Source organism: Odontesthes bonariensis, chromosome 2 (assembly GCF_027942865.1).
Source record: "Odontesthes bonariensis isolate fOdoBon6 chromosome 2, fOdoBon6.hap1, whole genome shotgun sequence".
NCBI lineage: Eukaryota > Metazoa > Chordata > Actinopteri > Atheriniformes > Atherinopsidae > Odontesthes > Odontesthes bonariensis.
Window position 1 is genome coordinate 18,156,651 of NC_134507.1, and position 14,535 is coordinate 18,171,185.

The 14,535-nt window shown below is 39.6% G+C and overlaps 1 protein-coding gene across 3 annotated transcripts in view; it reads left to right on the forward strand.

Annotated features, from left to right (window-relative positions):
* The window catches only part of LOC142395073 (SH3 and PX domain-containing protein 2A-like), a 55,092-nt gene extending 40,766 nt beyond the window's left edge, over positions 1-14,326 (forward strand). For 2 of the 3 annotated variants that reach the window (XM_075478416.1, XM_075478418.1), the window contains 7 exons: positions 4,900-5,013; positions 7,496-7,579; positions 9,866-9,983; positions 10,072-10,400; positions 10,510-10,559; positions 11,098-11,217; positions 11,444-14,326. In XM_075478416.1, the coding sequence (XP_075334531.1) occupies positions 4,900-5,013; positions 7,496-7,579; positions 9,866-9,983; positions 10,072-10,400; positions 10,510-10,559; positions 11,098-11,217; positions 11,444-13,372 (2,744 nt within the window). In that variant the 3' untranslated portion in view covers positions 13,373-14,326. The remainder of the gene's footprint in view (positions 1-4,899; positions 5,014-7,495; positions 7,580-9,865; positions 9,984-10,071; positions 10,401-10,509; positions 10,560-11,097; positions 11,218-11,443) is intronic. The other variant, XM_075478417.1, reaches the window with a different exon arrangement.
* The last annotated feature ends 209 nt before the right edge of the window (positions 14,327-14,535 follow it).

Sequence of the window (14,535 nt, forward strand, 5' to 3'; positions counted from 1 at the left end):
CTATTTGATTGTTGATTTCTTTTAAAAGGACCACCAGCACACTGATGGCGTGAATCCAACTAATAGCAACATGATGATTACTAATTTATGGACTTAGAAATTTATGAGATAAATAAGCATTTTTTGAAGAGTTGTTTGTTGGTGCCAGATATTAATTTCTGAGTTTAGGAGGAACACTTGAAATGCATCATGAAGTCTACTGTCTTTCCAGTTTATGGTCTGAGCTTCTCAAGATGATGTAAATGCACAATTCATCTTTAAGTACAAGTTTGAAGTAAGTTTAAACCGTTTCAGTGTAGATGGTTTTTGGAGTCATGTTAGATATAGATAGAGATGAGATTTGTATTGACAACTTCCCAAATGTCAATTGTAAGCATTTGGATTTTCCTGTTTCCTCTCCTGAATTAGGTCATTTTTTTCTTTTTTTATAAAAATTGGGAAATAATTGGGCTCAAACATTGATGGAACTTGTAATTTGAGCAAAGTTTTGCACCCCAGAGCAGGCAGCTGGAGTATAAACTTAATTGTAACTTGACCTCTCCTTTAAACATCCAGTTGTTCTTGTTGTTCTTGTAGAGCAGTGCAACCCCATTGTAAAGACAAACCATCTGCTTTCCTCTTTTCAGAGGCTGTGATATTTGAGTTTAATGTCTGCGGTCATGATTTTTATTTTGAGGGTTTCTGGGTTTAGCTATTGTTCTTCTGTAAACTCTGACCCCAAAACGATGGGGGATACAAAAATAGATTGTGTTCAAATGCTTTGAAAGCTTCTAGATTTGGTCAGGATGTTGAATAATTTTGTCTGTTTTTAAGATGAAACTATAGCAGCTTCCCAATTTTTATTTTTGTAGCAAGGCATGGGTACATAGAGATAATCCAAAATGAAATAGAAAAAAAAGAATTGTAAAAAAAGAAAAGAAGAAGCAAGCACAGATAAAGTTGCAGTTGTAACTTTCTGACAACTTTGAAATGCATGAATGTTTTCTCTGCTGTGGGAACCAAAGCCGTTGGTGGATCAGAATCAGACATTTGCGTTGATAGATGTAGTCTTGCAAAAACTCTCACACATACTACGTTTCCAGACATTATGTATGCTTCCGTTTTCACCCACATCTGTACAGATAATCAGAAGGAAGGAACGGACGACACATAACTCTCTTAATCTAATTTCCATTATCTGCCGTTTCACCTCTCAGCAGCTGAATCCACCACTTTTTCTCAGTTGGTTTTTATTAGTGTGAGCTCATTTGATGTATTTGCGATGTTATATACTATGCAGTCCTTTGTCTGATAGTAAAGACTGCAGACTTAAAATCTGGTGAGTAATAAATTCTCTGGAGTGTGAGAAGCCGATACCGAAGCCATATGGGTCAAACATACGACTGTAATGTGAAGGTTAACAAAGTCCAGAGATCCACGCAGGCTTACCAAAGTGATTTCATCAAGACGTCAGGGTTGTGTAATTCAGCAAAAATTGCTGTCTTGGCAGCGGGAGACCCACAAAACAGCTGTTTCTTTTGTGATGACCTCAGTTGAGGGTTTGTGTTTGTAAAGAATGTCCAAATATTAACCCTCTCAAATGATGATGCCAGGCAAAAGTTAAGGAAAACATTCTCTTCCTAGCTCTGATGGAGAAATATTCCAAAAGTTTTATTGTAACATCAAGCATAGCTTATGGCAATAAAAGGTGTGCTTCATTTTAATTGTAAAGCTTAACGTATAACCTTATTGAGCTCCTGTCCACCCCATGGTTTCTGAAAGCTGTATTTTGATGATTTTTTTTTGCTGACTGTGGAGCAGTCATTCTGTGCGTGAATGCACACGATGAAAGATTGGAAGCACTGTTTTCTTTCCCTACACTTCATACAACTGCAATCTGTCTGACATAAACCTCCAGTGCTCAGGAAATCAGCACTTGCGTAATATGCGTGCACTTTTAAGGTGCTTTTATTGCTTCTTTTGAGGTACAGTGAACTCAGTCTAAGCACTTGCCATATGGAGGGATGGTTGAAAAATATAGGTGAAACCTCCCCTGCCATTAGTAACATCATATATTTGCTCAGGTCTTTTTAGGTGACCACATGTCTTTGTTTTGTATTTATATCCAGACTTTCAGCCAAGTGCTCTCAATTAAACACACTCCTTCACCTTATTCTTATATTTGCTTATATTTCTATCCAGTGTCAATTTGTTAAGTGAATGTGACATTTCCCTTCAGTTGGAATGTCTGTGTGAGAGTACAGCTTTGCACTGAGTTGACTCTACACTTTTTAATAATTTCATCTTTCTCTAAAATGGTCGATTTAATTCGATGTAGCATGAACAGAGCTGATGTTGCCCTCCATTAGCCATGAAATACATCAGATTTAATTAAATGTTTCATTGACCTAATGAGCAATTGCACAATTTTGATGCCATTAAGTTTAATATGATTTAAAATTAGGATGTCACTCTAATTAAAATCAAAGTAAAGATAGTGCTCATCCCCTCAGAATGTTTCAACTACATTGCGGAGAGAATTAGTATTTGAAGTTCTTTTGTACTGAGTGCTGTGGACAATGTTTTGTGTCCTGGGGCATACAGTTTGAGTCTGATTTATTAGCATGGAGCTTTTGTTCAAGCCAGAGCTTTGGTTCAAAGACTGAGCACATTACATGGCTTGTTACATCTGAGTGTTAGCCAGTGCTGCTCAGAGCCAAACAACATGGTCCTATCTGGACCCACCCTAACTCTATGCTAAAAAGCCCAACTTGTACAGCTGATCATGGTTTTTATGTTCTGTAGCTTAGCGAGTTCATTAGTTAAATAAATAACACTTCACATGAATCACACAGACTATGTGAAAGCTACAGAGAGTTCTGGGAAGATTTTCTTTGTTTTTGCTCCCACTAAGAAAGACATTCATTAGTCTGTCAACAGAATTTCAGTGGTTCTTCAAAATTCCATTTTAATTTGGTGGACAGGCACACAAAAATAGCCGTGAAGTCAATCCAAGTCAGTTATGTAACTCATTTGATCGTGAAATTGCTAAAACCAAAAAGTTTTTGTTACCATAACTACATGAAACCATGTGAGAAAAATGACCAACCTCCAAATCATACCCTTAAATCAATAAATTGAAGTGAATACATCTTCCTTCCATCTGTTCTTATTGTAATTTTTTATTTTCCTTTTTTCTATCAACTGTGTGCAACCACACTGCCTCATAACACCGCACTTTCATTGAAAAGTGAATACTGGAGGTTTGGACCAGCTGTGGAACTGTTATGGAATAACCCTATTCTCTTTATTGGTTGTCCGCACAGCTGCTTGCCATATTGTATTCCTGTTACCACAACAAATAGAGTGTGTGTGGCATATGACATATAGAACAGCTTTTTTGCCAGCTTTGTCTCTGAGGTCTCCTGCAGAGAGCTGACACAGCTTTGATTTACCATGCCTGCAGATGGTGAGATTTCAGAAATCACCACAGGACATGGATATGATAAATTTACAAAAATGTTTGATCTGTGTATGCTCATTGAGTTAAAACAAAGAATGGACGTGGTCTAAAAGGTGAAGCCGGTGTGCTTTAAATTGTAATTGCTTGTAATTGTACACAGGGGTCGACAAAATAGATTGCACTGAAGTTTATGAGAAAGTTACTCAACTTCCCACTTAATTCCTTGGATACAGTATGTTTATGGTATAAATCAGTCATTTGGCATCTTCTTTAATATGGGATAATACTCATTTTGTGAATTATAGTTAAATATATAGTTAGATTGACAATAAGACTTTTTTTTTTTTTACAACCCCAACTTCCACATTTATTGTAATGTCCCAGAGAGTCAAAATAAACAGTCATTAATTGCTATTCTTAAGCTAAAAATGGTTTTGGCAACATATTTTGGGCCTTTTCAACCCTTTTGTTTCCTTATTTTAGCATAATAGTTATGGCAAGTATTTGAAGGCTGTTCCTAACTAGTGTATTGAACATGCAGGTTCTAATTCACATTTGCAGGACACTGGTGTAGACTGTTTATTGATAATACCTACTGCATAGTGGGCTTCTATGCATGGCTGCTGTATCTCAGTTATTTATTGTTCTGCTTTGTCCTCTTTGATGCGGCCACATTCCTTTTGGTTGCTTACCAGACTTTGGTTGTGGTCTCAGTCAGATTAACAGATGGCCATTTTAGATTTCTGACTAACCAGAATTGAGTCAATTTTTTGGCACAAGACACTCTCAATGTTTCTTTTTTGATTCTCTAAGACAAAGATGTGAGACATACCAAAAGATATTGCCAATTTTGTCATTACTCTTCTGGCCTGGACTGCTCAAAGTTGCACTGTGAATACCTAGCTTTAGTTGATAATGCTGAGATAAGGTGCCCGTTTAGCACAGAGCTAAGATCTTAAGATTATCACACATACAGTCTTGGGTCTGATTTTAAAGTGAAACGTTACTGTTTTCCTCTCCAGCTGACACTTTTTTTTTAAAAAAGCTGTTAGAGGAAAGTTGTATTGCTAAAAGAGACCAGTTCAGACCATATTAAACACTTCAAATGGAAATTTTGGCCAGTTAAAGCACTTCCGCAGTGTCCTGCCCACTGAAATTTGTTCATTACCCTGATGAAATGCAGATTTAAACAAGACTTCATCACGGGTTCCCTCTGATGTTCTTGGTCCTGAATGTGATTATACATCCTGATGGGAGATTGAGGAGGTTTCTGATGTTCGTGGTCATTGTTAGGTCATTCTTGTGATTTAAGATGCAAATAAGAGCTCAATGACTAAAAACAAAGATGCAATTATTTAATTGTGGTATAAGCAAGACATGAAGATCTATGCTCATCTGACTTTGACCTATGAAGACATTTTATTCCTTAAACTTAAAGTTATTATGTGCTTTCACAGGTTGGTGGTTTGTCAGCACGGCAGAGGAGCAGGGTTGGGTCCCCGCTACCTATCTCAACTCCCACAGCGGCACACGGGATGACTTGGAGCTTGGGGCCTCCAAAGTGGGGGAAGGTAAGCCACTTCAAACTCTCCTGTGTCTACCCATCCACACACCTACACGCCCAGAAACACGACCTCACACACTGTGTTATATACCCACACAGATACCACCTCTTCCCTCAAAACTAAGCCTTTGATCTGTGACAAAATGGGGAAAACTCAGCCCTGCTTCACCACAGCCGGCCTACGCTGACAGCTGAGGCCCAGCCGCTGTGAACACCTCTCTCTGTCTGCCTGCCATTATAAGCATGCTTTAACAGAGTATAGATTCAGACCTGAGTAAACAGCAAAGAGTGCCAGGAGAGAGCAAACCACAATGTCTGAAGTGATGTGCTGTACAGTAATGCTGTGTACAGGAAAGTCACAGTGGACTATGTAGTGATATGACCACCATGGAGTGAGCTCATGAAAGAGGCATGTGTTTTCATCTCGGCAGTGTTGAATAAAACAGAATATTTCATGCTGTTTGAATTACAGTTATAGTTAAAAAAAGCAAGGTCTGATGGGAGTTATAATGTTTCATGCGATGTCTGCATATAATTACAGATTGTTGCTAAGCGCAGATTGATAAGTGTTGATGTTAAGTTTTTTGTTAGCTGGCTGGAGGGGAATCGCAAACCCTGATGGCAAACACACTAATCCAGACTTTGGTTTGCCAGAATATAAAACTGTCGTGTAAAGCTAAAAACGGCGTCCAATCATCTTGATAGCCGTGTCGTGCGCTGAGTCGTGCAGTTACCAAGCCTCATCTCCTTTTTAATGTTGGTGCAGAAAACACTTCAATCTGAAACCAACAAAGCTCAGCTGGTGTGAGACAATCAGTCCGAACATTTTGACAGGCATCAAAGTGCAGCATATTTGTTGAGATTTAATCAGCATTGTGTTAATGAAAGGCCTACAAACTGGAGGCATGGAAAATATACAGTCAAGTATTACACTTCCAAACAAACTCTGTAACTATGGTACCAGGGATTCCTCTGGTGTTGTACATCTTATGACTCAAGGATGAGACAATAGATGAGGATAAACAGTGATAGCGTTTTCTTGGATGTCGAAATGCCCAATTTTCTTTGTTTGGACTCACTGAATGCCTTTTTATCAACAAAATATATCAAAAGTTTACATATCACCAATGAATACCTACACACACATACACACTTGCCCAAGGTCTACACTCAGTACACCTATCTACTCTGTTCTGTTGGAGGTAGCTGGAGTGTGATAGCTGAGCTAACTGCCTGGGGTTTTTGGGAAAGACAATCTGTCAGTGTAATTGGTGTTTATGTGACTCGTCAGTCATGGGAATGGCATGAATCTCATAAAGCATCCCTTTGTCAGTTCTTCAGCAGTTTGTGGAATTGCATTGTCAATGGAAAAAAAGAACAGATTTCTGGGAAAACTGGAATTTGGATGTTTCTTTCAGACAGCTAAAACAAAACGGAGACATGTCAAAAACTCTGACAGCTTCAATCCTTATTTTGTTGATACTTTATGTAAAATAGATGTATAGTTTTTGGAAAATGTGCTTCCTGGCAGGGGCATATAATGTCTATATAAGGATACGATAAGCATGACACTAGTATAAGGTTACATCAGTTAAGCTGCTCTGAAGTGATGTGCTTACTTGGGTTTCTCCAACAAATCTGCCTGTCAAAGGCTCAAAATGTCTTACTTAATGCGTACATTAATAAAGTAGAACATGTTTATTAGGAAGGCAGTGATTTATTTATTTTATTTATTTATTTATTTTTCTTTTTCTTTTCTTTGTAAGAGTAAGCTAACTGGGTGCTCACTGTTGTTTCCTATTTATAAGATATTCTCCGCTAAGCAAGAAGCCATTCACAAATGACTATTCCTTTGAATTTCCAGTACTTTGTAATATCTAAGGGGTGACTTTCTTTTCAGTTTTAATCCCATAAACAACTACTTAGAGTCATTCATGTTAATCAGAGTTTCAGATACTGTTTGTTATTTCTGTTGTTGAAAATCAAGGAGAGGAGCTCATCAACCAGGTGGCAGGACACAAGTTTTCCCAGGTGGCATAACTGATTTCCATTTCCCCCGTTTTATCAACAGAACCTGAGGAAATATGGGCCCTCTGAGGTGCACAACACCAACAGGTGGTGCTCTCAGCTGCTCTGTTAATTGGATAGCATTCCTGCTGCAGCAATGTGTGTCCCAGATGCTCAAACATAACAGGATGAGAAAACCATTCTAACAACATCCTAATTACAAGCCTCAGATAAGATGTCTTGGTTTAACACATCCTCTGTAACCTCGATCCATCCACTCTAACTGTCCACCATGTTTTGTTCTGTGGTCTTGTTTTTATGTCCTTCATGTAGCTAATAATGGGGCTTTGTTGGTTGGATCCATGTCATTTATGTGCTGTGTGTTTGTTTAACATTTATGCTTGCTCATCATGCCTCCATGTTTGTTTGTTTGTTTGTTGTCATATGGTCCCCATGTGTGTGTGTGCGTGTGTGTGTGTCAGTTACTAAGCGACATAAGGCTCATCTGAAGAGGCTGGACCGGAGATGGACGCTGGGAGGTGTCATCAGCCGGCAGCAGAGCCGAGGTGAACTGACATAAATGATGCCTCACTTTTGTTTCCCCCCTCCCCTTTTGTGTGTCGATTTTCTCCTCACACCGTCTCATTTATCCTCTCCGATCATATCACTCAGTTTGTCCCTCTCCACACGCACATGTTTGTACCCTCTTGCATCCCATGTTGTCTTTCAGCAAGCCCATTTAACTAACCACTAATTAATGTTAATATAAAAAGAGCCTGGAAAGTAAAGGTCAAATCAGCAACTTTATATACGTCAATTATTGATGATAATCTCAAATTATGTTACAAAATTGCCCAAATGTAACTGTTTCCATTATAGTTGGAGAGTGTGATCCAAAACCAGTATTCTCAGAATCACAGAAAGAAAGAAAGAAAAGAAAATCACGACCCATTCATCTGAAAGTAGTTGCGTAATAGACTTTGGAATGCCTAAGGCTGCATTTTAGAGCCATATTTTACATTTTATGAGGAAATGAAGCATGTATGTAGATTTCTAATGAGTATGTGTTTTAGCCGAAACAGACATTTATCCTGCTGTGGTGCAGATAGCAACCAATACTGACTGATAAACAAAGAGCCTTTTTCACTTAGCTAGCAAGAAAAATCACATTCACTAACTTGCACATGTTCTCCTTATGAGGGCACAAGGTTTTGTGCCCAGGAGATGCATTTGGATCACTGACAGAGAAGTGAGGATATGCCAAACTTTGCTCTTGGCAGTGCAAACTGCTCTCTGGAGTACAGACAGTGTTGTTTCCATCCTGTGACAGAAATTCTCCTTTGTGTTTGTGATTTCTATTTTGCTGACTCCACATGTTCGAAACACTGTTTCAGGCAATGCATGTTGTGGTTAACATGACATTTGATTCAGAATTTCCCTTCATCCCACTACTGGATGTTGTTTGGAAAAGTTTGGTTAGAGGAAAACCATCTGCCAACCTTGACACAAAGAGCCCGGAAGACCCGGGCAAAGGGATAATAAAAGCTTATAGAAATATCACGTACCCATAGAGTTTATGCATGTGAAGCAATTTACTATCCCACAATCATTCAGCTCGTACACAACCATGGAAATGGGTGGAGAAAAGGAAAATTGGGATAATTTGCCACAATGTTGCCACAGAACAGCACTTTTTTTATGTGCTCTTCCCCTTTTTGAACATTCCTCCTCTCCCTTTGCTCTTAGTGTTTAGACATGAATTGCCATAATGACAGGAAACAATGACTTTGGTCCCTGTCACACTGTTGGCATGTTCCATGTTCTTCAGTGTCCATAATATCCTTAGTATCAAATCAAGTTCTGTTAGAGTGACTGATAATATGGCTGAGAAATTTTTACATTTTGAGGTATGTGTGGTTGTATTCTGATTGGATAAAGGTGACAAGAAATAAGTGGAGAGAGTGAGAAGATAATTAGAAATTAGAAAGAAAATGTATGTACGGTATGTTAAATTTATGTTTTGGGTGACAAAATCTTCACTTTATGCAACATGTGTTAAGTTCAGCTTTAGTTGATATGAGAACCTTTTGGTGTTCCAATTTCTTCTGTCCACACACAGTGTGTCCTTACCAAGCTGTGGGGGATCATAACGAAAAGAAGAAAGAGGATATCTGTTTTGTTTTTGCAATTTTTATCAACTTTATTTGATTTTTTTTGCCCCCTCTTCACTCCCATTGACATATCTCATTGGCTGATAGGAACAAACAGCAGTGCTTTGAATGTAGAGATGTGTATATGTCTTTTATTTATTTTCCATCACCAGTGCACGCCTAGTGGTCTTTATTTGTGTTGGAAGTCAGACTGGAGCTCAGAATACAGTGGTGTTACAATGCATTGCCAGTTTTAATGTGTAATTGTTTTTTTTTTTGTTATGCAATACATTGCTAAACAATTACCGAATATAAAGTGCATCCCATCTGTGTAATACCAGATAAATTTATTCTGCTTGGATGGCAGAAGATATATTTTTTAAAGGCAAGTCTTAATGATGTCTAGCTAGCTATTCACTGCAATATAAAGTTTTCTTGGCTTAATAAAAAAATTACAGTCAAATCCCGTTAGCCAAAAAACATTTGAACACATGCACACAGCACACCTACTTGCACATCTGGCAGCTGAATCAAATGCCAGAAGTCAGATCCAGTTAAAGAGAGATAGACATCTTCTCTTGTATTATATCATGAAAGTGGAGCAAAATACTGCAGTATGATCACATAGTATATTCACCATTTTCTCTTTCTGTTGTTTTTTTTCCGAAGATAAGTTTTTGCTATCTTTCTCTCCTCTGGCAGAAGAGAAGTACGTAACAGTGCAGCCTTACTCCAGCCAGGGCAAAGATGAAATTGCTTTTGAGAAAGGGGTAATTGTGGAAGTGATTCAAAAGAACCTAGAAGGCTGGTGGTTTATCAGGTATGCCTCTGTTTGCTTGCTTTGGATATTTTTTGCTGCTTTCATCACAAAAAGTTGTTGATTTTTAACATTCTGTCGTGTCTCGCAGATACCAGGATAAGGAAGGGTGGGCTCCAGCCTCTTACCTGAAGAAGGCGAAGGATGACTTTTCCCCTCGAAAGAAGACTGTAACAGGCCCAGTGGAGATCATCGGAAACATCATGGAGATCAGCAACCTGCTTAACAAGAAGGCCTTGAGTGAGAAGGATGTCCAGACTGAAGGTGTCCCAGAGAGTCCCCAGGTCACCAGGAGGGAGATCAGCCTGCCAATCCCCTGCACTGACTCCAGTCCAGTTAATGTCCTGCAAGATGGAAAAAGCAAACCAGAGCCTGCAACACCGGCTGTAGCCCGCATAGCCCCACATCAGGTTGAAATTGGTGAGTCGTGACTTTGTCAAGGTTTTACTTTCTTGAGTAATAACTTCAATATATGTCTGTGTGGAGAGGTTATTTTATATTTCTTATAAATATCCTCTATCTACAACAGGCTCTCCTGTCCTCAGGCAAAAACCCCCTCCTCGGAGAGATGCAACCCTGGTAAGAGTGCTATACATTTCAGCCATCTTTCCTTCCCTCACGGAATTCAGCCACTCAATTGTTTTTACTGGTGGCTTAAGATCATCTCAACAGCTTGTGGAGAATTTAAACAGCTCTGTGTTAGTTCATGGTTGAGAAGCAAACTGCAAGCAAATACAAGGACATTAAAAGCAAAATAACACACAATGTTTTCCTATTAAGTAGATAACCATAGGGATTTCTTTACTTTAGTAAATATACCAATTCATACAAATCTGTTCCATTTCTAGTTACTATGCTGGAAGAAACTATATTTTTAAAAATACGGTTTTATCAACTTGTGAGCGCCATTTTACAGTTGTAGCTCATTTGAATGGTGCATTTAATTCAAACTACTTTTATTGACTATCTATAAGAACTAAAAGAAAGACCTCAGATGATGAATAGAGTACTAAAGAAGGGAAATGCAAAACACAACTTTCTCACAGATCAAAAAAGTTGGAATTTGTTTAATCTTTGACACTTACCTGTATTTATGTGTCCTCTCATTTTCACTCAGGGATTTCAGCTGCCCTCCCCTCCAGAGCCCCCTGCAGTTGAAGCAGAGTATTACACCATTGCAGATTTCCAGTCTTGTATATCTGATGGCATCAGTTTCAATGGAGGACAGAAAGCAGAGGTAAGTACTCTTTTTAAGGTCAACATTAAGACAAATTTTAATGATAAACTTTGGCACAAAGCACATAACTCTTGCTGCAACAGTTTACTCATTCAAGCTCAGCAACGGTTCTGCTTTTTCCAAGAGGAATTCTATATCAGATTAAATATATGTATATATAAATATATGTAAAGATTAAAAGGGTTATACTAAAGACCTAAGCTGACTTGTAATTTGTGTACTTCAGGTTATTGAGAAGAATTCTGGTGGATGGTGGTATGTCCATATTGGAGAGAAGGAGGGCTGGGCTCCCTGCTCCTATATTGATAAACGTAAAAAGCCCAACTTAAATCGAAGAACAAGCACTCTATGCCGCCCAAAAGTTCCCCCTCCAGCTCCTCCTGTCAAAAAACAGGACTCAGTGGAGACTGCTACTCCCAGCAGCCCAGGATCAGAGGCCCCAGAGTCTCCTGTATCTCCTGGGAGGCCTGTGTATGAAGAGCCAGAGTATGATGTTCCTGCCATTGGCGATTTGGACTTGGAGTCTGAGTTTGAGTTCCTTCGGGGAGAGATTTCCCTGGTTGATGGAAAAAATGAGGACACTTCCACTGAGAGGGGGTCTCATTTGTCCCCCAAGCCTTCTCCAGCTTCATCACTTCACAGTGCCTCCTTTAAGGTTGGTGAGTCCTTTGAGGATTGCCATGAAGCAGAGGTGGAGGCAGAGGGAGAAGAGGAGTGTATCTATGAGAATGATGGCTTCCGTCCCTTCAGGGAGACCCCAGAGAGGCAGTACAGCAAGGACTCAAACTCCTCCAAGACAAGTGTCTCGTCAGAAACTGGCAAGATTGCAAACCCAACATCAAGTGGATGGAGACCTGCAGGTAACAGGCTTAAGATAGACTTGAACGGGACCCCGTTTTCAGGCAAAGCTGAGGAGGCATCCAGTCCCAAATCTCCCTCCACTGAGTCCACGCCAGATCTGTCAAGATTTAAGAAAGACCAAGAGGAGGGCAAGGCATCATCTTCCACCAAGTCTTCCTCCAAGCAAAGGCCAGTAGTGAGGCCCAAACCACAGCTAGCCAAGGCATCCAGTGCAGAGAAGATGGATATTAGCACATTGAGAAGACAGCTGCGGCCAACAGGTCAGCTAAAGAACGGAACCAAATCTAAAGGTGAGGACTCAGAGACAGCTTCAGTAATTTCCTCCGAGGACTCCTTCTCATCTCAGAGCACATCTGATCTCTCCTCTATCTACTCTAAAGGCAGCCGGGGTGATTCTGATATGGAAGGCTGTAACCTATATCGCACTACAGATGCATATGAGAAAGTCCAAGAATCTGAGCTCAGCTTCCCTGCTGGAGTAGAGGTGGAAGTGCTGGAGAAGCAGGAAAGTGGTTGGTGGTACATTCGCTGGAGAGATGCAGAGGGTTGGGCTCCAACTTACTACCTGGAGGCTGTCCGGCAACAAGAGGACATGGCTGAGTCCGAATCTGATGGCACCCCGACTAAACCTGGAAGCCTCAGCAAGTCTAATAGCCTGGAGAAGAATGAACAAAGGGTGCGCGTCTTGAACAACATCAACCAGAACCTAAAGAAGGTCATGCCACCCATCCCTTCCAAGCCTCCGGGTGGACTCTCCAAACCTACCAGCTTGTTCAGCTCATTGAAGCAGAACAGCACCAAACAGCAGCAGGTTGTCAGACCTCAATCCGTCTTCATCTCAGCCCCAATCAGAGACGGTCCCAGTCCCATTGGATCTCTCAGGAGAAACGAGTCCCTCAACTCAACGGACCATCCTCGCGCAAGCCCCACAGTGCGACGCAATGCCTCTTTCGGCACTGTGCCTCGCAGCCTGGCACCAAACAACATAGCACTGCCAAATAGGAATAGATCTGGTACCGGTAGCTCTGAATCGCTGGGCCTCAGCTCTCAGAAGAATTCCCCCCCTATATCCACAGTGAAACCCAAGCCCCACATCATCCATAATAACCTCAAAGAGGTGTACGTGTCCATCGCAGATTATCATGGTGATGAGGAGACCATGGGATTTCCCGAGGGTACAAATCTAGAGGTTCTTGATAAAAACCCCAATGGCTGGTGGTACTGCAAGGTTCTGGACAATGGTAGACCAAGGAAAGGATGGGTGCCCTCAAATTACCTCGAGAAAAAGCACTAGCACTCGTGTTTGGAGCTGGCAGTACTCTGAACATGTATGTAAAGACTACTCTAACTAATGCTTTTATTTTGTGAATAAGGCTAACCTGGTACCTTCACCAAAACAAGCAGCCAGATCAAATGTGACTAAGAAATTAAACAAGGCATCTAGTAAAATGAGTCTACATGATGAAGATCTTGAGACTTTGCATTAACATGTTGAGACTTGGAAACAAAGCCAAAGAGAGCACCAGAGTGCAGAAGAATGACTGAATGATTTTCTCCATCAGTAACCTTTAACTTGAAAGTTGTCCTCATGTGTCTGCTCCTTGAACCCTTTTCTATTTGTTTATAATGTCATTTTTGAACACTTTTTAAGAATTTTAAGCTTACTGCATGTCCGAAGTGATTCATTATATCGACGATGCCTTGAGCTGTTGAAATTAACCTTTTTCTCCTCCTTTTCTTAAAGAAAAACTGTTTTTGCCAAAGCTGCTTTGTGTTAGTCTCATTTTGGTGCTGCATGTTTTTTTTACATATATATATATATATATATATCTTTATATTGTATGTCATCTTTATGTATTTTTATCCATCTAATTTTGTAATATTGTCCTAATGAAACAAAGTGTGAGCATCTCTGATTATCAGTATTACCCTTAAAGTGAAAAGCATTTATGTTGAGCTCTTTTATTACTACTTTTTAAACCAGATTTTTTTTTTCTTCACAAAATTCAAACTTCCCTTATGTCAGTGAAAATGATATTTATTCATTTCTTTAAAGTCATATGAAAACTTACTCTTCTAAATAGAACTGCTCTGTTAAACATGATAGCATTTGAATTTCTGCTGGGCAGTAAATTTACATAATTCTCTTTTTTCTTAGATGCTCACTCTTGTTTTATGTCAACTATTTGACCAGTTATGATAACTGAAGTGCCAAAATAATGACTTTAATAAATGCACTTTTGAACAATTGTGAGTAATTTCTTTTTATGAAAAGGATGATCCCTTATAATAGATGTTTGTTCACTATTGATGTTTATTCTTCTAGTTACTGGTCTGCAAAAAGTCCAAGTTTTTGAACGCCCCCTGCTGTTTTTCATCATGTCTACGAATGAAGAAATCAGATGTTATATAACAAGATTATGTAAAACAACATTGGTTCAGTATTTTCATTCACCT